This window comes from Passer montanus, unplaced genomic scaffold, assembly GCF_014805655.1.
Source record: "Passer montanus isolate IOZ18808 unplaced genomic scaffold, ASM1480565v1 scaffold35, whole genome shotgun sequence".
Classification (NCBI taxonomy): Eukaryota; Metazoa; Chordata; class Aves; order Passeriformes; family Passeridae; genus Passer; species Passer montanus.
In genome coordinates this window covers 2,785,603-2,812,940 of record NW_024368263.1, presented here as the reverse complement: position 1 = coordinate 2,812,940, position 27,338 = coordinate 2,785,603, and the positions used below count along the sequence as shown (strand labels likewise).

The 27,338-nt window shown below is 42.1% G+C and overlaps 1 protein-coding gene across 1 annotated transcript in view; it reads right to left on the bottom strand.

The window, feature by feature from the left end:
• Positions 1-530: 530 nt before the first annotated feature.
• The window catches only part of GRB2 (growth factor receptor bound protein 2), a 43,033-nt gene continuing 16,225 nt past the window's right edge, over positions 531-27,338 (bottom strand). The window contains exons 2-5 of the mRNA XM_039716240.1: positions 11,180-11,277; positions 6,691-6,813; positions 4,245-4,413; positions 531-2,866 (exon numbers count right to left, since the gene is read on the bottom strand). Coding sequence (XP_039572174.1) covers positions 2,681-2,866; positions 4,245-4,413; positions 6,691-6,813; positions 11,180-11,277 — 576 coding nt within the window. The 3' untranslated portion in view covers positions 531-2,680. The remainder of the gene's footprint in view (positions 2,867-4,244; positions 4,414-6,690; positions 6,814-11,179; positions 11,278-27,338) is intronic.

Below are 27,338 nucleotides of genomic sequence, written 5' to 3'. Positions count from 1 at the left end.
ACACACCACTCTGAGCAACACGTACTGCTACAGCATTACAAAAAAAACCCAAGTGCTTCAAACCACACCGTGAATTTTCCAGACTTCTGGCACAAAAAGAAGAAAAATAAAGAACTAACCCTAGAAGTATCCAGGCATTTCCACCTTGACATCATCAGTATTTAAATACTGTAACTGCGAGCAACTGTTTAAAAGCCACTCAAAACTCCCATGTAGGTCTTTTCCTACAGTCTGTTAACCTTGACTACACCATTCACCCCCACAGGTACTTTCTGACCATTAGCAAAGGCTGGGGAGAAGCTGCAGAGAGCTGCCCACACACCCTGTTAGCCCAACAGAGCCATTCTTCTTCAGGTAACAGAAGTGAAAACAACCTGCAGGGCCAGCCCTGATGGAGCCCGAGCCTGGCTGCTGTGCTTACACCAGCCCAACACCACCTCCCCCTTTTAGCAAAAGGCTCCAGAGGTGTCTGACCTATAAACTCAGTCACAGCCAGGTCAGTTATCTGAAATAACAGACAGATGCTCAAGTGAAGAATTCAATGTATATTTATTATTCACAGTTAATTACTATCTACCAAATGCTGCTGCAGAGTTAAAGGATTAAGTACATAGGCCTTTTTTTTATTTAAACACAGAAAATTTTTTTAATATATATACACACACAAGACATATGTCTGCAAGGCTGCATGATATACACCAATTCCAAAATAAGGAAACAATCAAATGGTCCAGGTGTAGAATGCCATAGATTCCTTTTCCAATCACTTTACAAAGTGGGAAGAAAGTGAGTGACAGCTAGCAAGGAGAGGGGGGAAAAGTAATACTCTACAGGGTAGCTCTCTCTTTCATTTGCTGGAAAATCAAAGTGTAAGGCAGAGTTCATCTCAGGACTAAAACTTTTGTAACACTTACTACAAAAAAAGGCACCCTCCAACAAAAGACTGCCCGTGCTGAGGCAGGGCGGGAGGAGATCTCCGCTGCAGGTCGGGGTGTGCTGGGGGGATGAAGGATCCACCAGGGGAAAACAACGCAACTGAAGATTGGCACAGAGAGCGCTGCGGGCTGATTGCTTTCCTTCTGTCCAATTTAATGTCACACTGCTCTGGTGAGGAGCAAAGGGCCACCAGAAACGCCCCGGGGTGCAGGGGGGAGAACAGTCACACACAGCCTGCTGTGAACGGGAGCGGGCGGGGAGCTACTTCAACAGGAACACTGACCTGAGGAGGGAGGAGAGACTGGAGAACAGGGATGCCAACTCCACTTCTCAAGAGCAACACGACTGCAAATACTGCCTATCCAGGCCGAGGAGACAGGCTGATCACATGCACCACGTAGAAACATTCACTAAGAGCGTAAAGTTTTTTTTTTTCAAGCACTATTTTTTGAGGTTTCTCTGCATTATGAAGTTTTCCACCAAAGGAATGTACATTTTGTAGGACATCTCAGGGCTATTATTTCTCAAATTCCCCCCCCTTAACCCTCCCTCCCCAAAATATTCTTCCTCATTTTCCCTCATCATAACTTTCCCCTTTCTCTTACTTCTTTTGAGGCTCCTGGTTGCAGCTCTCCACCTCTGAGCAGCCTAAGTTGCCACTTGAATGCCATGATTTTATTTTCCTTGGAATAAGGGAAGTTGAACAGTAAGACAAATCTGAAGATTAAAGCTCCATCTCTTTTTGTAGATTTTTTCTCAAGTGTCCATTGACAAAACCACCCTCCTTTGCCCCCTTCCCCCAAAGTATTTATTTACACATAGGCAGAAAAAAAAATCCTCTGAAAAGCTCTGGACTGTCCTTTTAACTTAAAAAATAATAAAAAAGAAAATAAGGGGAAGGCACTATGGAAAAAATTACAGAATGTGCTCAACCGTACACCTTTAAGAAAAAACAAAAAAGCTGTCAGCACAGCATTAATAGACTTCAGTTGTACGTTGGAGTTTCTCAAAGCAGCTCTGTGACTCAAAAGTAAAAAATAGAACAAAAAGCCACACAACTCTTCTCCCTTCCTCTGTTTGGAAGCTGCTGAGCTTCAGAAGAAAGTGCCAAAGGAGAAGAGACAATAAAAATTAGATTAACACCTCATCTTTCCCAGGCAAGAAATGCTGAATGTTGAAGGCAAAAGCAGAAACTGATGATTTTTGTTTTTTTTTAAAGGCAGGACTGTGGATTTGGTTCTTCTCTCATGTCCCTTCATGTCAAATGAAGACCGTTTGCAGAGAGAGAAAATACCAGCAGAGTTTCTCCCTTTTCCTTTAACTGCATTGGCTAGGACTTTATATGGCATCAAAACTTCATGCACTGATGGACAGAGGAGGAGGGGGAAACAAGAAGAATTGTGGTGGTGAGACCTTAAGTGACCTTAAAACACTCATTCGCAACGAGAGTGAATAAAAGGGGATAACCCAGGAGCAGCTGAGGAAATTTGTTATTTTCATTTTTTTTTCTCACTCTCTCTCCTTTTTTTTATTTTCCTTTTTTTTTTTTCCTTTAAGATAAGTTTTGGTGTGTAAGTTGAACTCTTCCCCCCGCCCCTGAAGTTCCGTGCTGAGGGAAGGAGGATCACCCCACGGTGACTCTGGTTTTACCGCCGTGTGATTTTTAGGTCACTGGCTGCAGTTAGGCTCTGTATGTGTATTTACTGTTTCTCTGGTTTCCTTAAATAATCTCTAATATTTCTCTCTAGATGTTCCGGTTCACTGGGGTCACGTAGTTGCGGGGGAACATGCCCGTCTGTCCGCGGCACGCTCCCTTCCACCAGTTGGGGTCAGAATTGTCAAGGACTTGGATAAAGTCTCCGCGATGGAAGCCCAGCTCTCCTTCCTCTTGGGGATCAAAATCAAACAGGGCCTGAACGTATGTTGGTTGCTGAAAGGGGAACAAGAAACATACACAGTGAGAATCACCCACAGTACTCCAGGCACCTGCTCCTGCAGGCAGAAGCTGTCTGACACTGAAGATTAACAATAAACATTTGGGCTACTCCCTTTCTCTTCAAGCCAGCTCCCAACAGCTGCAGCGAGGTGCTAAAACAGTAATGGACAGGCTGTAGAACACCTCAGAAAAAGGTCAAGTTTCTCTGAAATAGAGCAGATGATTCGGATGTTTTTCTAATATTTTTCACACTTTGTGGTCCATTGTAAATCTGTGCTCTATAGCAATACAATAATATTGCTATTTACTTGTCCTGTTTTCATAATTGACAGCACAAATATTATTGATCTACACAAAGTTCTCCCTAAAAATTGCATGTTGACATTTTACACATTTTCCTTAACTCTTCTGTCACAGAACATTTTGCCTCATCAGCATGTCTTCCTTTCTGACAGAAAAGCTAACGGTTCATTTAAAATACATTTGCAGTCTTAAAATCGTGAGGACAGGAAGTTCTCTTCATGCTTGTCCTTGTCAGCCAGCTGTTTTCTCACCCTCTGTTTATCCCTGACCTGACAGTGCAGAGCCAAGTGTTAAGTTCAGACAAACTGTGACAAGGTTGCCTGTGGCACCTGGACAGCTGCACAAATTCCACACCCTTGCCTTCAGGCTAGAACCAGAACGGTGTACAAGGAAGCAAAAGGATTTACCCAGAACTGACACAACATGCAGTTACATGAAATACAACACTCTGATTGGCCTGGGAAATTGAACAAAATAAAGAGCTGGATATACACAAGCTGCTCTGCTGGCACTTCACAAGTTTTTGGATTCTCTTCACACTGGCTAGATCCAAACCAGAGATGCTCCATATGCTGTAGCCACCTCTTCAGGAAAGCCCAGTATCAAAGCCTCACTGAGGCCTGCACTTCTGGCTATGGTCAGGTATAAATCAGAACAGAATCATGGAATTGTTTAGGCTCAAGAAGACCCTCTAAGATCAGCAACTCCAACCATTAACCAACCACTTCCCTATCCTTTCTAACTGTGCCCTATAATGGGGCAAATCCATTTTTAATTCATAGGAATCAAATGATCTTCCTGCAACAGAATCTATAAACATTAAAACAAGTCAAACGTTCAAGCAGCAACAATAATTTTGCCTCCAACTCCAGGGAGACCAGGAGTGCAGGTAGGCTTTACAAAAGAATGCAGCTTATTTACCAGTAAAATTTTGACTGCAGGATCTAAAGATACACTTTCACAAGTAAAAAAATTCAGCCAGCTTCTTTCTTACTCTAAAATTCAATCCCACTTCAGACTGTGGTTGCAATAGCCTGACCAGGGGACTCTATGGGGACTCTTCTCTTACCTGTGGCACCTGCTCAATGTCCCGGAGAAATATTTGCTGGTTCCTGGAGACAGATGTGGATCTGTGATAATCTACCAGCTCGTTCAAAGAATTGAACTTCACCACCCAAAGGAAATACTTGCCAGCCCCATCTCTAAGCACCTTGAAGTGCTGCACATCATTTCCAAACCTGTGTGGAAAGAATGAAGAACATAAAAGAGCACATTATTAGCCATGGGGAACTCCTTCTGGGATCATCAGCACAGAGTTTGGAACAAGAAGGTCCTTCAGAACACAGTGAAAACTGTCAATGACATTGATAACACAGATGCAATCCCATACCTGGAATCACATGTACTTCTTGATGTATGTTACATATGCTGTCACCTGTGCTGCTGAAGATGGTGCAGAATCCCAAGGACAAATGCCAGGGACTTTGCAAGGTCACAGCAACACAGCTGCACCCTGGTGCTTTCCACTCCACATCCCCAAACACAGAATTGCCAGTCAAACAGCACAAGCACTTTGGCTTAGCTCTTCACACCCAGATTACTTCAGCCACTCTCAGCCTGTGCTACTCTTGCCATGGTCCTCTGCTTCCCACAGCCCCAGTCCTCCCTCCCACAGCACCACTGGGTACGTGCAACAATGCAATGCATCAGAACCAGTCCCATTACAGGCAAATTCCTGGAAAAACACTGCCACAGGGAGGGCAGAACTGGCTCCTTTGGCAACCAGAAAGGACTTGTGCAAAAGGCTCTCTTACGAAACAAAAGGTCCTCTCTGGTCTTAAAAAAAAAAAATCAAAACAAAATGTAACAGAAAAAAACCCCTCAAACCCCAAAGTGTTCAAAGATGATGCAGCACACATAAACCATAAACTTCAATTCTGTGGTTTTTTCGACAAAGGATGGCATTCAATTGAAGCTACATTTCCAACAGTTTTACTCTGAATAAAGAGGAACTCTGGACAGGTCCACTGGGATTTTCCAGATGAATGGCACATTGGTAATTTTACTTCAGTTAAAACACTGAAAACAGAAGACAACTGTTCCTGTTTGGCATGCACGGCTCCTGTACATCAGTGGGGAAAGCAGACACTGCCTTGAAACAGCTCCTGGGTGCTGCCTCTGCTCTGCCTTCCTCAACCTCTGAGCTTCTCACCATTCCAAATCCTACAGAGCACTGTTTAGGAAAAGGACTTTCCTAAATTATACACAGGAAAAACCACCCAACTGAGACATTACCACCAGATGGCAACACCAGGCTGAACAGGCAGGCCCAGCTATGCCATTGTAACTTTCTATTTCTTAAAGGAATGCACTTTCTGCAACTGAAGCTTCCATTCATATCTAATATTCCAGCCTGAATGACTCTATCCAAGACAGAAATATAAACATCTCTAAAATCAGTGGCTTTAATCCAGTTTGCTGGCATGACTCAGTGCTGCTGTACAGAAGGACAAAATTTTGGTTACAGACCAAAGATGACCAGAAAAAAAGAAACAAATCTTGTTGAGACAGATCACTGACAACCACAGAAAACAGAGCCAGCTGGAACTGCACATGAATAATAAAAATGTTGTAAGGATTCTGAAGAAAATCTTGTTTATTTATGGTAGAAAAGGGGAAGATTATAGAAAATAATTAAAAAAACAAAAAAGCCAAAATCAACTGCTGAGGACAGATTCCATCCCATCCCCATCCTACATTAAAGTACTTCACATACATTTTCAAGCTTCTAATCCTCTATTTGAGTGACTTCAGGTTAGAGAATCACAGAATTGCTTCTGTTGGGAATCACCTAAGGACAACCTCATTCCAACCCTCCTCTCATGGGCAGGGATACCTTCCACTAGACCAGGTTGCTCCAAAGCCCTGTCCAATTATCATTTAACATTTCCAGGGATGGAACAGGCACAGCTTCTTTGGGCAACCTGTGCCACAGCCTCACCACCCTCACAGAGAAGAATTTCTTCCTACGCTGTGTGAAATATACTTGTGAGGGTTCAAATGGACCTCTGGTTTCACAGCTCCAAGTCCAGTGCTAGCCAATGGGAATATTACCAAAGCACAGAAAAACATACTTGTAAATGTACAACACAGAGGCAAGATAAAGCAGTAACTTGCACTGCAGAGGAGGAAAGGAGGAGGATGGGAAGTTGTCCACATTGGGTGCTTTGTGGCTGTAAGAGGGAGGAATGGGATCCACAAAGAGGCCACCAGACAGTGCCTGAGCCTGTGTGAGCCACGTGCCACCAGGTCAGTCTTGTGGGCTCACTGCAAACCAGAGCAAAGATGTTTGTTCTGTCAGAGAGGGAATAAATGTCACTAGAACAGGAAAGCTACAGGGCATCTGTGAGGTTATTGCTGCTCCTCAGTGTTGACAATCACCTGTCCTTTACTCACCAGTCCAAAGGAGCAGCAGATGCCTGATTAGCACACAACTGCTCCTGGGCATGACTTACTTGACTGAGAGGGAGAAGTCCCCAGGAGCACTCTCACTCTCCCTGATGAGGAAGGCACCATCGTGTCTCTGTTTGCCCAGCATTTCTTCAGCCTTCGCTCGGGGAATCTTTCCAAAAAACCACCTGTGTGGGGAGGAAAACAATAGGAAAAGTTAAGAATTTTAATCCATTCATGGAGGAGCCAGAAACACCACAGCTCCGGAAACAACATCTTGTCTATGCACTGCCCCATCCTGCACACGTGGAAAGTGCATTTTGTATCTAAATCAATTTCTTGTCTCTCTCAGATCCGGTGGTAAGACACAGCTACTTCAGCAGAGAGAATCACTGTCTTCATCCAGCAGCTGTTTGCTCCTGCAGCCCAGAGTCCAATCTCTGAGCTCTACCAGAGTCCTATGGTCCAAGACAAGTATCATCTGTCAGAAAGCTGAGGCAGGTGCCAGGACTGCAGTTACACACAGAGCAAGTGAGAAAAGTTCCTTCAAGGTCTCTCTGCTCCACTGCAGAGGAGTGCTGAGCTAGGCATGGGTTCCGTTCCAGAAAAGATGCTGATGACACTTGTTTCAGGAGCCTCTTTTCTTGCTTTCTCCCACAGGCAGGACAATCCAGCAGCTTTCACAGGAGAGTCACATGAAGGAGCAGCCTCATGCAAACCACATCCAAAATTCTCCCCAGCCACAGGCTGACCATGACACCAAGGCTGAACCTACCTCAGGCCACCACATCGTCAGCACTGACCAGCAGGCTGGTCACGGGATCCTTGCCCCCATTTACATTTACATTTCCAGACTAATCCAAGATTAAAGGCAAAGAAGGGATGAGTGGTAGGTCACATGGCATGAGAAAAGCAGAAGCATCTTCACAACTAAAAAGCAGAGCTTTCAGCTCTGAGGAACAGATCACACAGGACAGCAGCACTTATCACACCCACACCCACGCAGATGACTGACCTTAGAGGAAAGCATTTCATAACAAGAGTTCCACTCACACAGCCCACTGTCTACAGTGAAGGTTTTGCTGCAGCAACAAGGCAGGAGTTGCAGAATCCTTCTTGAAACAGTCATTCTTAAGAGAAGTTGGAGCTCTCATGACGTCAAGAAGTCACCAGATCTATCTCTGTAAGGGGAAACTACCTCTAGAGCTGAAGGACTGATTACTTGGTTACCAAACACACTCCACTTGTTTCAAACTCTCATGGTGTTTTTATCCCCTGGAATAAAAATGGAAAGCTTCCTCCCTCAACCATCCTATTCCCAGTGGTTAAGAATTTCATGGTATTTTGTACATTCTGGGGGGCTTAGCACCTGTGCTGCTTCTTGGTACCTGAGGTGAGGTGGTGGCACACCACCATGGGAGACCTATCTGCCCCTCACTGCACACTGCTGCCCACAAAAATCAACCAAGAGAAACTATTAAGTGAAACTCCTTCAGAATTCAAAGGTAGTATTTAATTTCCCAGGCTTTTGGCACTACTGTCAGAGAGACAAGGAAGTCCTGAGTTTTCCCTCTGCTTGAAGCAAGCTTTATATTATAATTTTAGATGTCTCACTATACTTTTTGTTTACAAAGTGTCTTAATCCTGTTTAGTTCTCAAATAATTCTCAATTACTCATGTGACAGTTTCATCTTAAACACAAACAAAAACCAACTTCACCTTGTTATAAAATAACAAGGGAAGCCTGAAAGAGCTTAACAGAATCCTTCCTGAAGCCTCCACAGTTCACCTGTTTTCCCCCTAAATTTTACTGAATCACTACAAAGTAGAAGTGTACCATTCTTTTAAATTAAATAACACTTCCAAAGCTAAATGTTATGTTTTCTGCTAGCTGCTTCCAATGCACTTGAAATAGAAAGACTAAAAATCCTCCACAATTCTTAAGCTTTCTTGCAGTTTTGTAGCTTTACTACCACATTAGACAGAGTAAAAGAACCTGAATTAAATGAACAGAAAATCCCAGAGATGAAACAAAGTCATTCTGCAGGACTACTGTCTACTTAATAATACAGTTGTAAAGCAGAAGTGTTGTGCACATGTTTGCTACAGAATGTCTGAAAAAATTAACAAAAACCACAGCATGTCAAAAATCACTTGCTGAGAATTAGGCAAAGTGACAACGACATTCCCACAACTTTTCTTCTGAAGGGTAAGGCTGATAAGGCTTGACTCCAACAAGCTCTGTGATGCAGGTGAAACTCATCCTGTCAGCACTGCAGAAGAAGCAGGCACTCCTGCTGATGCTGCACAGCCAGAGGGAGCTGCACTAATTGCACAGTACAGGTTCTCATCGCTTCCAGCCTCCCTCAATCGGCACTTTGGCAACTCCTCTGGCTTCACTTCACACCAGCATTTCTCTTGGCTGAGTTCTTCCACAGAAATTACAGTGCTGCAAAGTGAGACTTCAGCAATATCCCCAGGACAAGCTGATAGCAAACACAAAGATCTGAGGTAGCCTGGATCAGATTCATGGTGTGTTTCATGAACAGCAAAGTCTTCCCCTGCCCCCTTCAAGAGCAAGGTGTTGCTGTGCCTTCACAGTAACCTCCCTGCCCAGAGCTTCCTGTAGCTCTTCTCTGTCCTGCCTAGTTCTGCTCAGTCTTTGCTTTGTCAATTGAGGTGGTAATTCAGATTAACCCTTCAGGTTAATCCCTAGCTGAAAAGTGCCACATTTTCCTTTCATCTTCATTTGCTGGTAGTTACAAAGTGATCTGTAAGATTTGCAAAATACAAGTAAGGAGAAACACGACATTTAATACCAGCTGTGCAGTTGGAAGATTTAAGTTTTGGATCCTAGGACAGGATTTAAAGCCATATTCAATTGCTTTCTTTCCAAAATCTCTTGAAAACAATTTTATGATACTCTGAGTAAAGGAACATTCTTTTTCCCACTGCTCAGCTGCCTGCAGTTTGCTTTTTGTATGACACATGTATGACCTGTGTGACTAGAGAGCTCTGCACTACAGCTAAGCCAACATTATGCTATAAAAACTTCTGCATCATTTCCCAGGGTTGTTAAAATGCAGTAGTTAAGACTCCCAGCACTGCTGACACATGGCACTGCCTCCCATCCAGATGCCATCAGCAGTTTAAAACATCTTCAGATAAGATCAAATTAACTCTGCCTAAAAACCACTACCAAATTCACCCACTTGCAGGCTCAAATATTGTTCATTCCCTTTTGATACAAAAAAGGTGAAAAACTGACAGCTCTATTCCTCTAAAACAAAGCACCATGGAGGATCACAGAATAAACTGATCATCATAAGAGACATCACTGCAGGATAACTCAAATGCCTGGAAAATTGTTATGAGAAGATACAAGCATCAAATCAATATGAGAGACATTGCAATGTGTATTTGTGATCCCCAGTGGCCTGGTACAATCAGGGTAAACTAGACATGTTACTATAGAAAACAAGGCTTTAAAAAATTTCAGAATTTTCTTGTGTGTCCTTGCTTCACTTCCCACTTGGCTGCCCTAAAGTATGACACCTCTTCTTCCTTCTTGGGGCCAGGCCCTCAGAAGCTTCCTTCTGCTATTTCAAAAGGGCCCTTAGAAAAATAATTCTTGATTGCTTTTAACTGCAATATCTTCATTATACAATGACAGTCAACACTTACATTAATCATCAGTTCGAGCAAATGAAATGCTACAGCTCCTTGTGAAACCCCTGATTACAGGTTTTGCTTCACCCTCTTAAACCTCCCCTTTGAATCTGTTACCCAGAGTTGCTATTCTTGTTCAGGTGTTGCAGGATCTCAAAGGTCTGCAGAACCAAAGTTTAGCAGAAGACAGCAGAAACACATGAACTGACACAGGAAGATACCCAGTCACAAAATGCTACAGTTTTTATATGCTGGGCTCATTACACCTAGGAGGAAAGGTTAGAAGTAGTTACTCAAACACAGCTCTTTGGAGCAGCAGCACTAGGCAACAATACTTGTGTACAAGCACCCTGAGGTCAGCCTGTTTTGTGAGGAAGGTGTTGGACTAGATCACTGTTACAGGTCCTGTCCAACCTTCACAATTCTGTGATTCTATACTCAGGATGTGACAGACATACTACAAGTTCAGCTCCAAATACCCTTAACCTTTTGTAGAGCTGTGATTGCCATGATTTTTACTCTTAGATGCTCAGCAAGTAAAACTGAGAATCATCAAAAGCACAGACACTTTTCCTGGGGCAGTGGTAGTGAAAACTCTCCACTAAATGATTTTCTGCTGGTTTATGGCTGCTAACTCCAAGGTTGCTCTGACTGTAAAAACCACAAGAGCAAGCCCCAGAAAAGCCTCCCAAAACACCCTGCTACACAGCTACTGTGAAAGGAGTCAAAGCAAACAGTGCAGCCAGAGACACACAGCTCACCAGCCGTCCTTTATCTGTCCATACATTTGAGTAGATCAGGTAAAATTTAGCAGAAAACCAATGTTCTGTTTGTGAGAGTGCCCAGAGTAAGCCCAAGAGAGCCCATCCCAAAAGCTCCACTTACGGGTGGGGTTTCATTTCTATGTAGTTCTTGGGAATGAAGCCATCTTTTCCATTGAGTTCTGCCTTGTACCAATTCTGATCGCATTCTTCATTCAAAACCTGAAGGAAGGAAGCAAACAAAAATTAAGCCTGAGATACATTCAAGGTAAAAGCAAGACTGATGAAAGTACCAGGTTAATTCTTCCCATTTGTGTTGAGCAGTTTTTACATTAATAAAGTTAAACACATTCAAACAGCAAATGTAGATGAACAAAGTTCTTTTTTTTAATTTTTGAAGGGGATACTTGCTGTAATTTTAAATGTGAACAAAAGATCAGGAGTCACATAAAAAGGTAGTTTTAAAAAGCACAAATTGATATTTCAAAGCATACTTGCTTTATTTTTAATTGAATTTCTGTCAACTGGTACAGTGCAATAGGCAAGCCTGGTGCACTGACTGAAAGTGGTCCATCCAATACTGTATTATGTTTTGTAAATAAAACAATGCTATTGTTTGAAACCTCTCCTCAAGATGATTTTGTGTTTGTCAACACAAAAAAGCACCTCAAGTCACAAAAGTATCACATGACTAGTATTGCCTGAATGCAGGAAAATGAGGAAATGCAAAGAGAAAGAAACATGAATGCAGATCCAGAGATCACATACTACACAGACAGAGTTATGGTGAAGATATCCAACAAACCCTCAAACTGACTCTTTTGCTATGCCATTATATTTCTATATTTCAAGGGTGGTGAGAGGAAATTGAAAAAAAAAAAAAGAGAAAGTAAAGGCAGACTTGCAAAAATTTGCAAGTGCATGTCTCACTCTTACAGTTGACAGGAGTGCATCAGAAAATTAAACTCTAAAGATCAGTTCTTGCTACCTTTCAAAACTGTGACACACCAACACCCTAAATCTGCCTCACTGCTAACCGCCATGTATGACAGAGAAAAACCTCAAAACCTACTGAAAAGAAATGTGGCAAAGGAAAGAGAGCAAGATGTGAGCCTGCTCAGTCAGCTACAGGGGTAGTGGTTACCTGGATGTCCCTTCACTCCCAAGGGAAGAGGCTGATGGGATGTACATTCCCTGGGTGCCAGCACTGCCACTGGGGAACTAGCACAGCACCAAGGCCACAGCTACAGAACTTGGCTGAGCAAAGATACCCATCTTTAAGGCCCATTTCTGGATATTTTCAGCTGAAAAGGCTTTAACACTTAAAAGATCCCAAGTAATTACATGTGGATGAAACATTCAAGCTGTTTTTTGTGCAGTTACTACTCTGGGCTTCCATGCATTCATGTACAAGCACAGCTGCAGCATGCACAGCAGAGCTCAGTCTTTTAGCTGGCATAACCTGAGCACAGGTCATGAGCAGTTCAGTGTGGCTCTGGTACAGGCTCTGAGGCAAGAGCTCACACATGGAGAGATGCCTGGATCAGCTGATGGCTGCTGCACTGCCGTGGAGCTGCAGGACAGCAGCCTGGGCAGGGACTCATTCCTCAACGTGAAATACAGGGAGACACCAGCAGGAGTTCTGGGATACTGAACAGGGACAGAGATCAAAAACAGGGATGTAAAATAGTGAATTGCACAGAGACCAGGGAGGGCATGAGCTGAAGCCCAGATCTGTAACTCAGTCATGTAAAGATTTCAGCACACAGCTTTCAAAAATCAGTAATTTGGGGCTGTTCTGTACCTCAAGCTGCCTTCACTAGAGTCCTGCACAATAAAATACAACTCAAACACAACATATTGTAATAGGATTTCTAATAAACTAAATCTTACACAATGGTGTGGGTTCCTTTATCAGAGATATCTCCCATGAGCTTTGATAAACTCATGTGCTACAGAGTCATTTCATCACCATCAGAGAGCAGTTAAGGGATCTGGCAGTCTGCTCTTTTTCCAGAAAGAATGGGTAAATTGTAGTTTCACCTGAAGGACAGTGCCACAGTTTTGGGGGTTTAGCAGTAGGTATTAAAAAGTTATCTGAAATTCTAACGCCCAAATGTAAATTATTTTAATGAGTTTTATCTTGCTCTGAAGATATGTTAATAGATTTGGAGGAGCCAAATCACATCAGGCTTGGGGTACTCATTAATGCCTGGCCTGAAGCCAAACAACAGCGAGGGAGCAGTGCTGAGGGATGCATTAAAGCTTTGTGACCAGAATAAAAACCAGCTGATTAAAGGCAGGGTAAGGTAACTGCCTACATATCTGCACATCCAACCTGGGCAAGGCACTTCTGCTGTAGTGAGGAGCCCTCCACAGCTCCCAAGAGCTTTTCCTGCCTCACACCCCAGGCTGGCTCTGCCTGCAGTCCTCTCTAGGATCCCTTCAAGGAGCTGTCACAGCTCCATTCCCACGCTGGCAGGCAGCCAGGGATCCGTGCCCTGTGTTACAGACAGGAGAGCTCACCCTGTGAACACCCCTGGCTTCCCCTTTCTGGCTCTTCCAGAGAGAACAGAACACACTGTTTGCTTTCCAAAGCTCCGTGTTCCCCTGTCATTTCAGCAGGAGTCATCTCCACACATCTACAAAACCATTTTTTCTGATGGTGTCAGACACCCCTGAAGCTGCCCCCAATGCTCGGCCAGCAAAACTGACTTGTACTGAAGTGCCTTAAGTTCAGGACAATTCTGCAGTCACATGCTTAAGGCTGGAATTCTGGTAGTTCCTATGAAGTTATGGAGCTATTATCATGAAAGCTGCAGAATAGTCCTGTAAAATCTCAGCTTTCAAAAAAAAAATTATGCCACTAACATCCTTTAGAGAAATGTAACTAAAAATAAGTCAGAAACACACATAGGAATCTTGTGCATTGATGTATCTGTCTTTGATGTTTACATCTGACATTGCTCTCTTACTTTAAATCATAAATCCACTGAAATGAAAGAACTGACTTTAAGTAATTAAACCATTTTACTGTAAAACGTTTTATGAAAAGCACCCAGTAAATCCATCTCCGAGTGACTTACAGATAATAAATCATATTAAAATTTATCATCTGGAGATTAAAACACAGAAAAATAATTATTCTTAACTGAATTACAGTAAGATTTCCTTGGACTTACCAAAGCTACAAAATTTAATCTAAGTACCACATGCATCACTAGATTTTGCTTTGAATAATTTGACAAGTACAACACAAAACCACAAATAAATTAAGTAACAAAATGAAACTTTAAAAGATTCACTGCTCCAAACTGGACAGCCTTCAACATCTGCAAAAAACCTGAAACACTTTTTTAGCTCAGCTGTTCAAAACTGCTGCTCTCTGGGTCGGTCAAACCTAAAGTGTTCCTCTGCATCCAACCCCACAGATCCAACCAGGTCTATGCCAGAGTGACTCTTCCTTTCACACTGGGGCATCTGTGCCTGAGAGGAGGAAGGAGGAAGGGTATTTTTATCCCCTCCATTTGCAGCCAGGCTGCCATGTGATGTCCCCAGCCCTGTTTTACAGTAAGAGTGGCTCAACTGCGCCCGGCAGTTTCCCAGTTTGATGACAGCTCTCAGCAACAAAAGCCCATCTGTTCCCATGGAAATGGGGAAGAGGCACCGCAGAAGAGTTGCAGCAAAGCAGTTCCCAAATTTCAGCTAGAACAGTTCACACACAGCAACCCTCCCCAGGCATGTCCAATTCCATACCTAGGAAGTATTCCCAAGCACACCTTGGGAATTGTACACGAGTCTCAAAGCTCTCAAAACCAAAGCACTGTCAGGAACACACAGGCACTGAGAATTGGAACATGACAAGCAAATCTGCCTCAGCTCTCAAGCTGACACCCATATGCAACATGAAACTAAATATAATGCCTTGAATATTATGTGCTGTGAATTCAGCCAAATTAATCAGCATGCTTTGGTTTTGGAGAGACAACCCCAGAAAAATGTATTCAGAGAGGGCTCTGAGTTTTGGCTGAAATTCCTCTTTTCCCTGAACTCCAAGGTTTTGGGACTCTTACTATGCTAACTAAAACAGAAAGTGTAACACAACTGCTGCAGTAGCACCTGTTATTGCCAATGTAGTTTTTCTCCTCCACAAAGTCACAATGACAGTGCTACAAAGAAAACAAAGCAGTACATTAAAAACATTTCCAAAGTCTAAAAAATCCAAGGAAAGCATTCACGACAGTCAAACTAGGGCAGGAATTAAAATTTATTAAGTGAAAAAATGTTTCAAAGGGAGCACTTCTGCAATTGAATTTCTAAGCCTGGAAATTACTTGTCCCAGGATGGAACAGCCCTTGGCAGCAGGGTTCTCACCCTCAGAGAGGTTGTTAAAGCAGAGGTGCTTTGACACTGCTTTTCATTTCAGAGAAAAATGGCTCCTTTTCTGCTCTGAGAGTTACAAACTAGATATAAACCAGCAAGTAAAAACTGCATCAAGGGAAACTGTCTGGATTCAACAAAGCAAGTTCGCCACAGCCCAATACAAAACATTTTTGTTCTCTGTGTAATAAATGGATAGTGTGATGTTGGCTCTCACAAACGCTGAATATAAGAAGTTCTGTTAAGAGCTGGTTCTTATATATAAGTTTTGTAAAGGACTGCACAGACTCAGGACAAAGGAGGAGCTGGGTCTGAAGAGTGACATCTGCACAAGTGTGGGGAGGGTCACCTTCCAGGGGTTTAGCTTACCAGCAGCATTTATTGCAGTTGTCACACCAAGAGCATGTATTGGGGTTGGCTTACCAACCCAATTTTTAAAAAGTGAGGTGTCGTTTCTCATATCTGCAAATTTACTGTAAAAGGCACAACAGGACATTCAAATTCATTTCTTCAGGGTTTTGCAAAGACAACCCAAGACATGGCCAGGTCACCTGCAGCTCCTGTCTCATCCTCGTGTTGAACAAATGAATCCTCCTGCCTGTGGCTGTGTGTTACCAAGGTGGCTGTGAGGCAGGAATGGCATCTTAAAGAAACCTGGGGAAATCTGCCCATCAAAATGACACTGTGAGTCAGACTAGGGCAAATCAGTTTTTCTTTTCTTGATTTACTCATCACATAGAGAACAGTTAATTTAACTGCAAACTTTCAGTACATAAAGATACACTGGACAATTAGGGTGACTCAAGAACACGTAACTGCTGAAATATTTTAGGCTTTTCCTTAAATTCAATTTATCATGATAACACATAGGAAATGCAAAATATCCACATTTTTCAGAACAAAGCCTACAGTATCACGTTTGGACATCCTTTAAGACTGTGAACATTTGCTCTCTTGGTAGATATAAAAAGCTGTGGAAATGCTTAACAACCACTGAGCAAACATTAACGAAAACAGCCAGAGAAAGATTGTTCCTTAAATTGCACTCAACTACCAAGTAGTATAACATAATACCTAAACAATGGACGTAGATTGCTCTGTAATGCAGTAATGTGTTATGGATACAGGTTTTCATTCTCACTCTCCCCAATTCCCATTATCACTATAGAAACACTTCTTCCACCCACAGCTTTTTAAAGGCACAAGAAGAGCACAAAACACAAACTCAAAGTAATCTAGAAAGTCTCTCCACCACAACCAAGTCCAGGGGTCTTTCTTCCCCACATCTCAGTGGTGTTTTGGTCAGAAGCCTTATCTGAAGTGACACTGCTGCTTCAACACACACAGACTTGGCACATGCACACCCACACCTTTTATCACAACAGCCAAGCAGCTGGAAGCAGAGTCCAGAAGAGGAAATTTTGAATCTTTTCAAAGCAGAAGGCTGGTGTCTGGGTTACCAACTGCTGTCTTTAGTTTCTTTGCAAAGAAATTATGTCTAAGTTATTTCCATTCATCTTGAAGGAACCTGGAAATTCCTCTAAAGTAAAATACATCACAAAGTTGAGACATCAAACCAACAATAAAGTCCAGGACAAGGCCACTCTAGGATGTAAGCTTCCCTTTTCAAACCCTAAATAATACTGCCCTCCATATCTGCTGCATATCTACTCACCACTGGAGGTTTGTGCAATATAAACACTTGCAGACAAATTCAGAATTACCTAAACTTCTGAAAGGGTTAATGGGGAGAAGTCACTGGGTAAGATTACAGGAAATAATGTTCCTTTTAACTGCATGAGCTAAAGACAAGTTGTCACTACAATTCCATGTAATATTTCACCATGTCAAACTCAAATCCACAGGAGCACTGACTAAAGTAATCAAGAAATCCACAGTTGCACTGGCTGGCAAGCACAGTAAAATCTGTTGTAACAAAGAAAATTCCAAAGAGAGGACTGGAGCAAGGAACTAGCATTCAACCTTTTACAAAACTACCTTCTATATTTTTTTGTAGGCAACACAAGAATACTTGAAACAACGTTCTGTTAGCTGAAGCACAGTCAAGTCTAGCCACAAGGACAGAACTCAGCACTAACTCACCCTGCCTCCCAGGCCTTGCCAGCCTGGTACTACCATGTCCCCTCTGGCAAAAGCCTCAACTGTGAAGAATTTTTTTATTAAGGATAATAGGAAAAAGAGAAGTAAAAAAATCAATTTAGACAACAATTCTCTCTCCCTACAGCTCACCTTTTTTGGTTCACGTGGCACAAAGATGGGAAAAAACCTCAGTATTTTAAAGTACAGTGCAGTGAGCTTTAGACAACAATTCTCTCTCCCTACAGCTCACCTTTTTTGGTTCACGTGGCACAAAGATGGGAGGAAAAAACCTCAGTATTTTCAAGTACACTGCAGTGAGCTCCAAAATGTCTAATGGAGATCCTGGAAGGAGTCAATTAAGTTCAACAAACTTTGCTACAGGTCTTGCATTCCTTCTGTGTAGGAAACTTCCACTAGCACAAACACATGGAGGTAAAATGATAATAAATACAGCTCTGCCTCTGCTCTTGTGGTGGATAGAGAGGTGTCAGCCTCAGTGACTACAGAATTCCCTTCAAATTAGTCCTCCCACTACTACAAAGATTAGGCTGGAGATACCACAAACAACCTGTTTTCAAAAGGGTTGATGGAAAATCTCCCGAACAGAAAGCATGGCAGCCTGAAGCAAAAAATCAGTATTAGTGATTTTACAACTGAAATAAAAATAGCTTTACAGAGCTTGAAGTAGCTACAGCTCACATTTTAATTAGGCTTTCCACATCTCAAAGACCCCCAAGTGTTTCTGAAACAGCAGGGACTCAGAAATGAGATTCATTTTACATTCAGCAACTTTTATGGTACTTAAATAAACACTAATTCTGACAAACTTCATGATGTAAGGACTACTTCAACAACTGATGCTGCAAGGAATGCACAGTCTCGTTCCAGTGCCTGATCAAAATGGAGTGCAAACCAGTAAAAAGCTTGTTAGACAGCCTGAGCTCCACAGCTTGGGCCAAAAATGTGGAGGGCAGAATGCTTCACAAGAGCAGCTTCTTCAAAAGAGGAAGGGGAGTGTTGTTTTTCCCCAAAAGACCAAGGGTTAGTTTACAGTGACTAAAGACCAGGACCAGCCACCTTTCATAACGAGCTGTAGCACTCAGGATGTTATCACGGAAACAGAAGACAAAACATCCTTCCTTAATCTCAAATCCAATCCAGACCAAATTTGGAAGCCCTGAAGAGCACAACATTTGGTCAGCTTTGTGTTGTGCAATGTGGATTAATTCACTCAGGTATTATTAGGGATGGGCATTTGCTTGTGAATGAGTTATTCACGGAGGTTTTATTTAGCATTGCTTAATTTAGGATTAAACAGGGTCCCAGCAAAACCACCTTTGGTGAAGCACAAACTGAAGAACAGGTCATGTGCTGAAGCCTAGAGAGCTCTATGCAACCCTCCCTCTTTTTTCCTGAGGAAAGAAAACAGCCTTGAATTCTGAGTACAAACCTGGTCTATCCGGGAAAGGTTCAAAATCCAAAACCAGACTCCAAAACAACCAAACCAAGTGCATATATGCACATGTCTACATAAAGAACAGAGCACACATTGCCTAAATAAACCCCCAATTTTGAGAAGAAAAATTTTGAAAGAAGTCTTTTTACCTACAGGTCAGAGTAAGGTCTCCTGGTTTCTATTCCTATATCTGCTGCAAACACCAGTGCTATAAATTCCAGGCCATCTTAAAAGGGTTGTTTCAAACTGCAACTTCAAGTTTAGCACCATGGACACCAAGCACAAAACACATCTGTTATCATGTGCTGTAGACTATTTATCCAAGTACAGCCAATACAACCTTTCAGTCCTTCAATGAAATTGTGAAGCTTTTGTAAGAGCTCTTGGCATAAACTCTGAGGGACGAAGACTGAAATTCACTATAATAAAAAAGAGCTATTAAACATTCCAACGACAGTGTTTCAGAATTGTTTTTGAGCTTAACAGAGAAACAGCAGAAGTATCAGCAGTGGGTTTGTGGCAGTTTGTAAAGCATATCCAAATTATATATTTCTCACTTTCTGCACTTCTCTCATTGTGCTGGCTCCATTGTAAGGCAGGACTTGATAGTGTCTCAAAAACTGAAAAAGGTAAAGAACAACAAGCAATCATAGCGTGTGTTTGTCCTTTTTAGAGCTTTACAATACAAACGAAGCTGGTCAGTACAGTAGAATTGAAAATACCCTGGGGAAATACAAATGCCTGACAGCCCATAGGTCAGACATTCACAGCTTACAAAATCCATTCCGTAACCTGCTTTGCATAACAATTTTAATTGAATACCCTAAGCAGTTCCTACTTCTATTTGCAAGTGTCCTACCTGGTGCTGCTATCTCCCACTAAAAAGCACCTCTGGAGAATGCATTTCTCACCACCTCAGGAGGAAGCAGAGCTCCTGTGTGGCTGTCCCACAGTTGCCTTGGAACACACCACAGTCAAAGACCAAAACATTCACTGGAGGACAGGGAAGGTTTGCACGAAGCACAGGATAGTGCACCACTAACAACCAGCCCTTGATCACCTCATACTTGATAACCCAAACCTCTACAGATGTAAGATTCTTGAAATTTCTCTGTCAAGAATGAAAGAGAAAAAAGCTGAAATTAGAACAGTTGGCCTTTCTGTTCTAAATAGAGTGTGTACCATTACCTCTGCTATACTTCACTGATCAAGAAACCACCAAACCCAACACTCCACTCCAGTACTTTCACTCTTAATAACTGCTTTCCCTAGCACAGAAACTCAACAATTTACGTATCACTTTTAACCAGATAGGAACAGTTATTTGTGGAGTGACATCCAGCAACTGCTTCATGTGGGACATTCTCCATTACAACCATTCTAATGCTTGTACACAACAGAGGGGCTGTGATGTATTTAAATAACCACAGGTAAGGTCCAACAGGATGTGTTAAGGGAGACAAACTAATTATGAACACTTGGCATCCTGTAAAAATACCACACTACATAAGGCACTTCAAACCCAGTGCTGGAAAAGCTGGATGGGAGGAATGATGATTAATAATAGGAGAACCTGTACTTAACCTTTGATCAGAAATTTAGGGTATGGGACCAGAGGGCAGTTTTGCAGCAGCCCTGTGGACATCAAACTACAGTGCTCCCCAGCCACAGCTTTACATGCACTGAGTGGAAGAATTACTTTGCATGGTGGGCAGGTATTACAGCCCTGTCTGTACAGATCAGTGTGAGCTGACATCACTGTGATTTCAACCAATTTTCCACTGTAATGTTTGGGGTATTTTCAGAGGAACTGATACCAAGTGAGTTACCCCCTGTCCAGCATTGGTGCAGTTGATTATTTCTGCCTACAACTCTGACAGTGCTTTGATGATCCTTGTTGAACATCCTGTTTTTACATTTGTTAAAACCATCGTGACAGGAGATGTCACCTCAATGAGGTCTCTGCTTGTGAAACAGACTGACAGTGACAAGGGACACAGCTCAAGGAGCGTTGGGACCATGCCCTCAGGCACCTGCTGTGACTCCTGGAGTTGTCCCATGCAGGGTCAGGAGCTGGACTCCATCCTTGTGGTTCCCTTGCAACCCAGGATATTCTATGATTCTATGACAAGCAGCATTGGTAACTTAGGATGCATTGATAAGTCTGAGTGACTAACAACATGAGGTATTTAGAAAACCTGGGAAAAGTTAGAAGAAAAAACATGCATGCCTTGCACTGATCACCAGACAATCTGGAGAGGAGCAAGCCACATACCATCTCTGCCTACCACAAAGCAAAAATTAAGGAGAAAAATGTAAAGGTTGTCCAAAACCCAACTACTTTTCCATGGGAAGTACAATTAGAAACATTATTTGCTGCATTTTAAAACACACTAAGAAAAGGTACAACCCTATAAAGGCCTTTAAAAAAAAAAAAAAACTTACATGAGTTCAAAGTACAAACTTTCAGTTTTTGTGTCTAAAGGAAGCAAATTAACTTGAGCTGCAGCTGCTTGGTTTTTTCCAGTGAAAAGGCTATTGCAAATACACAAGCAAAGGGTCCAACATGTTTCCCAGGCACCTGCCCAGTTCCCCACACTGGAGAACTGATGTGCAGAAATGTTTAGGGAGGTGCTGCATTTCTCACCTCCTTGCTTGGCTCCACAAAAAGTGCAAGGCAGAGCTCTGGGAGCAAAGCAATAGAGGAGACAGGAAGGAAAGGAATAGGGCAGGACTGCTGGAGTGGGCACTGCCATGACGCAAACATCCTTGGTTCCAGTTTCAAAATACAGACAAGGCTTCTCCAAAATTCTTGCAGCAATACACCTCAAAATGTACACATGCAAGAACTGTTCCACTTGCTTGAAGACTGAAAAACAGCAGATAAGGGGAAGAAAGGGACAAGAGCTTAAGAAGGAGCACGTGGGTAACCCTGCTCTGGGGCAACAGAAATTCAGAACTCACTGACTGCAAGTGGGAGGAAGGGAATTGGGGAAGCAGGAGCAAGTGACTCAGCTGAGACCTAGATGTATTTGTGTTTTCTGATGACAGGCTTATTTGCACAAGTATTAAGACTGTTTTTTTTCAAAACTGTATACAAGCTGGGACCTTTAATGGATAAAGATGGAAAGGAGACTCAGGACAGCCATACCTTCATGTCAGCCAGCCAGGTCAAGCTAATGGATCCTGGCAAAACACATCTAAAGATTTCTGCAGTGTAGACATAAAAAGCCCAGACTTCACGCATGAAACAGCTCTAAAGTTCAGGGACACACAAGAAATGCTGGTGGGCTCATCCATCAAGTCTCTTTTTGTGCTTTGTACTGTCAACAATGACAGCTGCTGGTTCTTCTGACAAGTTTAATTCTTTACACGTTACATCACCCAGGTGCAGAGCAAAAGTCAACCCTTCCATCCTACCACACATTGCAAAACTGCACACAGGAGAAAGCAGGGCTTTATGGTGTTGGAAATTACATGTGCACAAACCTCACACCTTTTAGACACAGAACACCAAGGGAGTGCTAACTGCAGTAACCTCTCTGCAGCAACTGAACAATCACAATTTGACAATCAGTATTTACTGATTTCTTTCACACCTAAGACACACGTGGACTTTTCTGCCTGTCCCCGGGGCATACTCTGCAATTTGCATTGGAAAGTACAGAGGAAGGGAAAGCCCAGGTTTCACTACCCTGAGACAGCTGCCTCAAATGTCACCACCGCCCAGGACAGACCCCAGCTGCAAAGGCTCATCACTGGCCAATGAAGCTCAAGTTGCCATTTCCTCTTAGCACCAAAAAGGTTTTACAGCCCCAGTGATCTAAGAATAGTATTATCACCACGTATTTTAACTGCATTTTCCCCAATTTCAAAATACATCCTGAACTCCCCAGCCGTGCATTTCAATCCCCATCCTACTGAGAAGAATGAAATAAAGGGTGTTGAAATCTCATCTTAAGGTGAAAAATGAAAATTATTTTTAACAGGACCACACACCATTTTTTGAACAGTTGCTGCAAATTGCCAAAAGATCCAAATGCCAAGAGATCCTAGACAGGGTCTGAAAACCCCTCCATGAACTACCATAACTCTGTGCAAAGAAGCCTCTTGAAATACATACCTATAAAATACATATGTTTCAATATAATATATTTTAAGAGAATAAAGATATAATTAAATTTATAAATATATATATTCCTATTGTTAGGATGGGCAACAGCAGTTGCACCTTCACCTTTGGAAAAGCATAATTTAGCAGTGGCCATAAAATTTCCCAGGCTTATTGATGGAAAACAAAATGATAGAAATGCTTGTGGGATGGAAGGACAAAGATTTTTATTAAGCAGACTTCACACACAAAATGGAAAAGAATAACTAGTGATCATTACATCAGAAAATAGTGTTTAAAGTAATCTAGACAGCCTCATTACTTTTCTACTGTGTTATGAAAAATCATCACCCAATCTTCAGGCTACTTGAGGCATTCAAATGCAAGGCTTACTGTAGCTTCCTTACACCAACAGACACCACAAATTAAAGATTTGCCTCATCAATCCAGGGCTTCAACAACTCTGTTTGCTAGAATTTTGTGCAGGAGTCTTACGGATCTTGTTTACAGAGCCAGGACTGCAATATACGCTCTGCTTTGCCAAGAACCAAGCTCAGGGAGAGAAGAAGAAAAGCTTTGTGTTTGTCACGGGAAGGGTTCACAGGGCTTATTTGAATTATCCTCCCCTTACAACAGAGGAGATATGATTCATATCAAGTGTCAAAGTACAGAATTCTCAACATCTTTATTTTTCCTTCCACCCTTGACAGCTCCTTGCTGAAGTTATTACCGGGGGAGTGTCACAGCAGCAGCTCTTACCTCACCACCTATTCCCCCTTCCTCCTCCACTACCCCAAATGGAACAGGCTTGCTATCACTGAGCCAGCTCATGCAATTCTTTATTCTTTGCAATTTCCTACCTCTCATTTGAAAAAACAAATACTTCACTGTTATCTAAAAATATATTAAAACATTGCCAGCAACTCAGCACTTAAAGCAAAACAACCATCACCACCCAGTGTGAATGCACAATGGAAGTAGCATTTTTGGTAAGGCAAGTTTTTAAAGAGTTCTTCAGAACTGCAAGAAAAATACCTCAAGTTACAAAGAGAAAGGGCTGCTTTGCAATCATGAGACTTGCCCAAATGCACACACCCAGAGCAGGGATGGAGACTGCCATCCACATCAGCTTGGGGTGGCTGACCCAACTTGCATGGGAGTGCACCCAGCACAAATACTTTATATCAAATTCAAACAACTTTACAAAAAACGTAAACTCCCACACAAGTCCAAAAAACCAAGCCAAAACAAAAAAAGCCACTAAATGCAAAAAACCCCAAAACACAAAACCACAACAAAATCAACCCTAAACCCTCGTCCAGTTCGCAGTGCAATTCTAGGAATGTCTGTGCTACCACAACACGAGTGACACTCAACACAGTGTCCTGTCTGTAAAGCTCAGACTTGTCCCAAGACACAAGTGCACAAGCAGAGTTTGTGACAGAGCCAAGTTCAGCTTCTCCCTGTATTTTCTTCCCTCCAGCCATTCATTCTCACCCTACTCTCCATCCCCATGCTACGCTGGCCCAAGTGTTTGAGGATAAGTCAAGACAGGACAGAGTGAAAGAAACAAACACACATCATTTTCAAGGGCTCAGTTTCTCTCAGTCCTAGTGAAGTTCTGTTACTTGGGTGAATTCTGTTTCCACAGAGCACAGGAATTACAACTAGAGGAGAGGCTCAAGTGGTCCCTGCACTGCACAAAACAGTAAGGCCTGATTAGAGTCAGACACTCCAAGCAGTTCCAGGCAGCACTTCAGTTATATTCCAGCATTGCAGATTCTCTCAAAACCTGGTGTAACAATAAACACCACTGGACAGAAAGGCACCGTTTACATGACCTATAAAAATGACAGACCAAATACTTCTTTTCTGCTTCTTCCAAATGTAGCTTCAGAATGGGAACTGGAAACTGTATTTTATGCTGAAATAGTAAAGCACTCAAAGACTTTGCTACTTGGAGTCATACACTTTGGTGGTGATGTTTGTTGTTTGGGAGTTTTTTTGGTTGGGTTTGTTGGTCTTTTTTGTTTGGGTTTTTTTGTCTTAACAGTCTAAAATGACGGGTAGATCAACTCTTTTGAGTTACAAAGGATGCAATTTACATATGACAACAAATTAGTAGTGGATATTACAGTTTAGAAGATTGGTAAATTCTTAGTTCCCGATAGGTCAGAAGTATTTTATTTACTAGCTTTTCTGAAACAAAATGGGATTTTCCAGAGTTTTGTCTCAGGATAAAATACAAAGTTTGTAGAACGCACCTCAACCACCTTTTTTCACTACATTTTTTTGTAGCTGTTGAAGAAAGGGTTAAAGCCAGGACATTTTCAAATCTAGAGATTAAATGTAATGAGATCAGAATAATAAGATTACCATAATCTGCCTCACACACATAGCTAGGATCAGCCTTAATCTCTTCATTTTGAGACAGATGGAAAAAGCATGAAATCAGAGATAACAGGAGGCCAATTTCCTAGAATCAGGGCTTTGCAAGGTTTGCCGTAGCTGTAAGTTGATATTTTGCTAGATTTTAACCAATTCTAATAGAACATACTGGAAGGGAGAATCAGGCATCTCTAAATCCATACTACAGAAACAGTAAGTAATACATCAGTGTAATTTTAATATGTTGCAGAATATTATAGACTAATTTACTGAGACTGCAGCCAGTAGCATTCCCAGATGCTTTAACTGGGAATGCAGCGAGTAAAGATCAAACCATTTGAAAAACAAAGATCTTAAAACTGCGCATGACCAGAGCTGCTCATTGATTTTTCCTATGGGGTAGATATACACGAAGTAGCAATTTGCATCTGTGACCAGTCTGACAGAAAGCAGTCACAGGAAGAGACAGTTTTAACCTTGCTTTAAGACAGAGTATTAGACATGCAGCATGGAATCATCCCTTAATTCTTCCTTCTGTATCTTCAGGATATGAATATTGGGGAGGTATGAAACAGCCTCAAATATACAAGAGAGTGGTTATGGTGGCTACTGTCCTCCTACCTCGGTGGAGGCTGGCCAAGAATCAACAATAGGGAAGCTTAAGAAAAAAAATTTGAAAGAAAATAAAAAGAAAAAAAAGAAAAGCATGCTGGATTTTAGCACTAAATAGGCTCAGGATGATGCCTTAGGATTAAGTAATACTGTTAAGGGAAACAGAGGCAGAGCAAGAAACCATCCAAGGAATTAAAAACAGACTGGTAGCTGTAAGATAAATGGAAAATTGTTTTTCAAACAGCTAACAGCTCCTAATTTTTTCCCGGAAAAAAAGCAGCCCCATGCTGCAGGACAGTAAAAGCCTCAGTGTCTCTAAATCAGATCCTGCAACACAACACCTCTGAGGTTCCATGTGACAATTTAGCAGCACTTTAAGACAGTTATGCAAGGAGCTGAGAAAGGGAAAAAAAAAGAAGTGCCACAAGATCCAATCTCTTACTGAGCAGGTTCACCTGTCAGTTCAGACTAATTACTCCATAAGTCTCAGAGCACAGCTCCCATGCATCTGCTCTTGGCCAATGATTTTAAAACATGTCTTAATTCAGCCCACAAAAAGCCTGTTCACACTCTCACAGCCCTCGTGATTTTGTATTGTGTTATATAGACACAGCCACAGTTAGGAATTTGGTCGGTCTCCACACAAAGCTGTTTATTGTTTGTACACATGCAGAACTTGCTGTCCCACCTCTTATCTATTCATCTTTGTGGGGAAGACGTGCAGATCTTCCAAAAGCACTTATCACCCATTTCATTTTGGGATGGCTCCCAGGGGAAAGCCAGAAGGGGAGACCGGATCCTGTCAGTTCTGAAGGGCTACACCAACAATCCCTTCCCCACAAAAAGAACAGCAGCACCAATAGTGTAATTTTACCATCCTGGCAGAAATGAATTTTTGCCATCAGAACCTTAATCCAACTGCATGTAATCAAACCCTTGCTTAAAACAAGACACTTTCATAACTAGATTAGAAATTCACTTATAAAGCAGCACTGAACTAAAATAAAGAGAAATTAATGAAGCTTACCTTTGCCTGCACAAATCAAGGCAATTTCAGTGCATAGAGCCAGCAACATTTTGGCTCACTGTGACATGAGAGCTCAGTCTTCTAAATATAATAAACATTGTTTAAGGCATTTAAACCACTAATTTACCACTGAGGAACTGCAGTGACACTTATCAGAGCTTTGTTACCTGCAGAGGGATGGTTTTAATCAGTGCATTTTTTGATTAGGC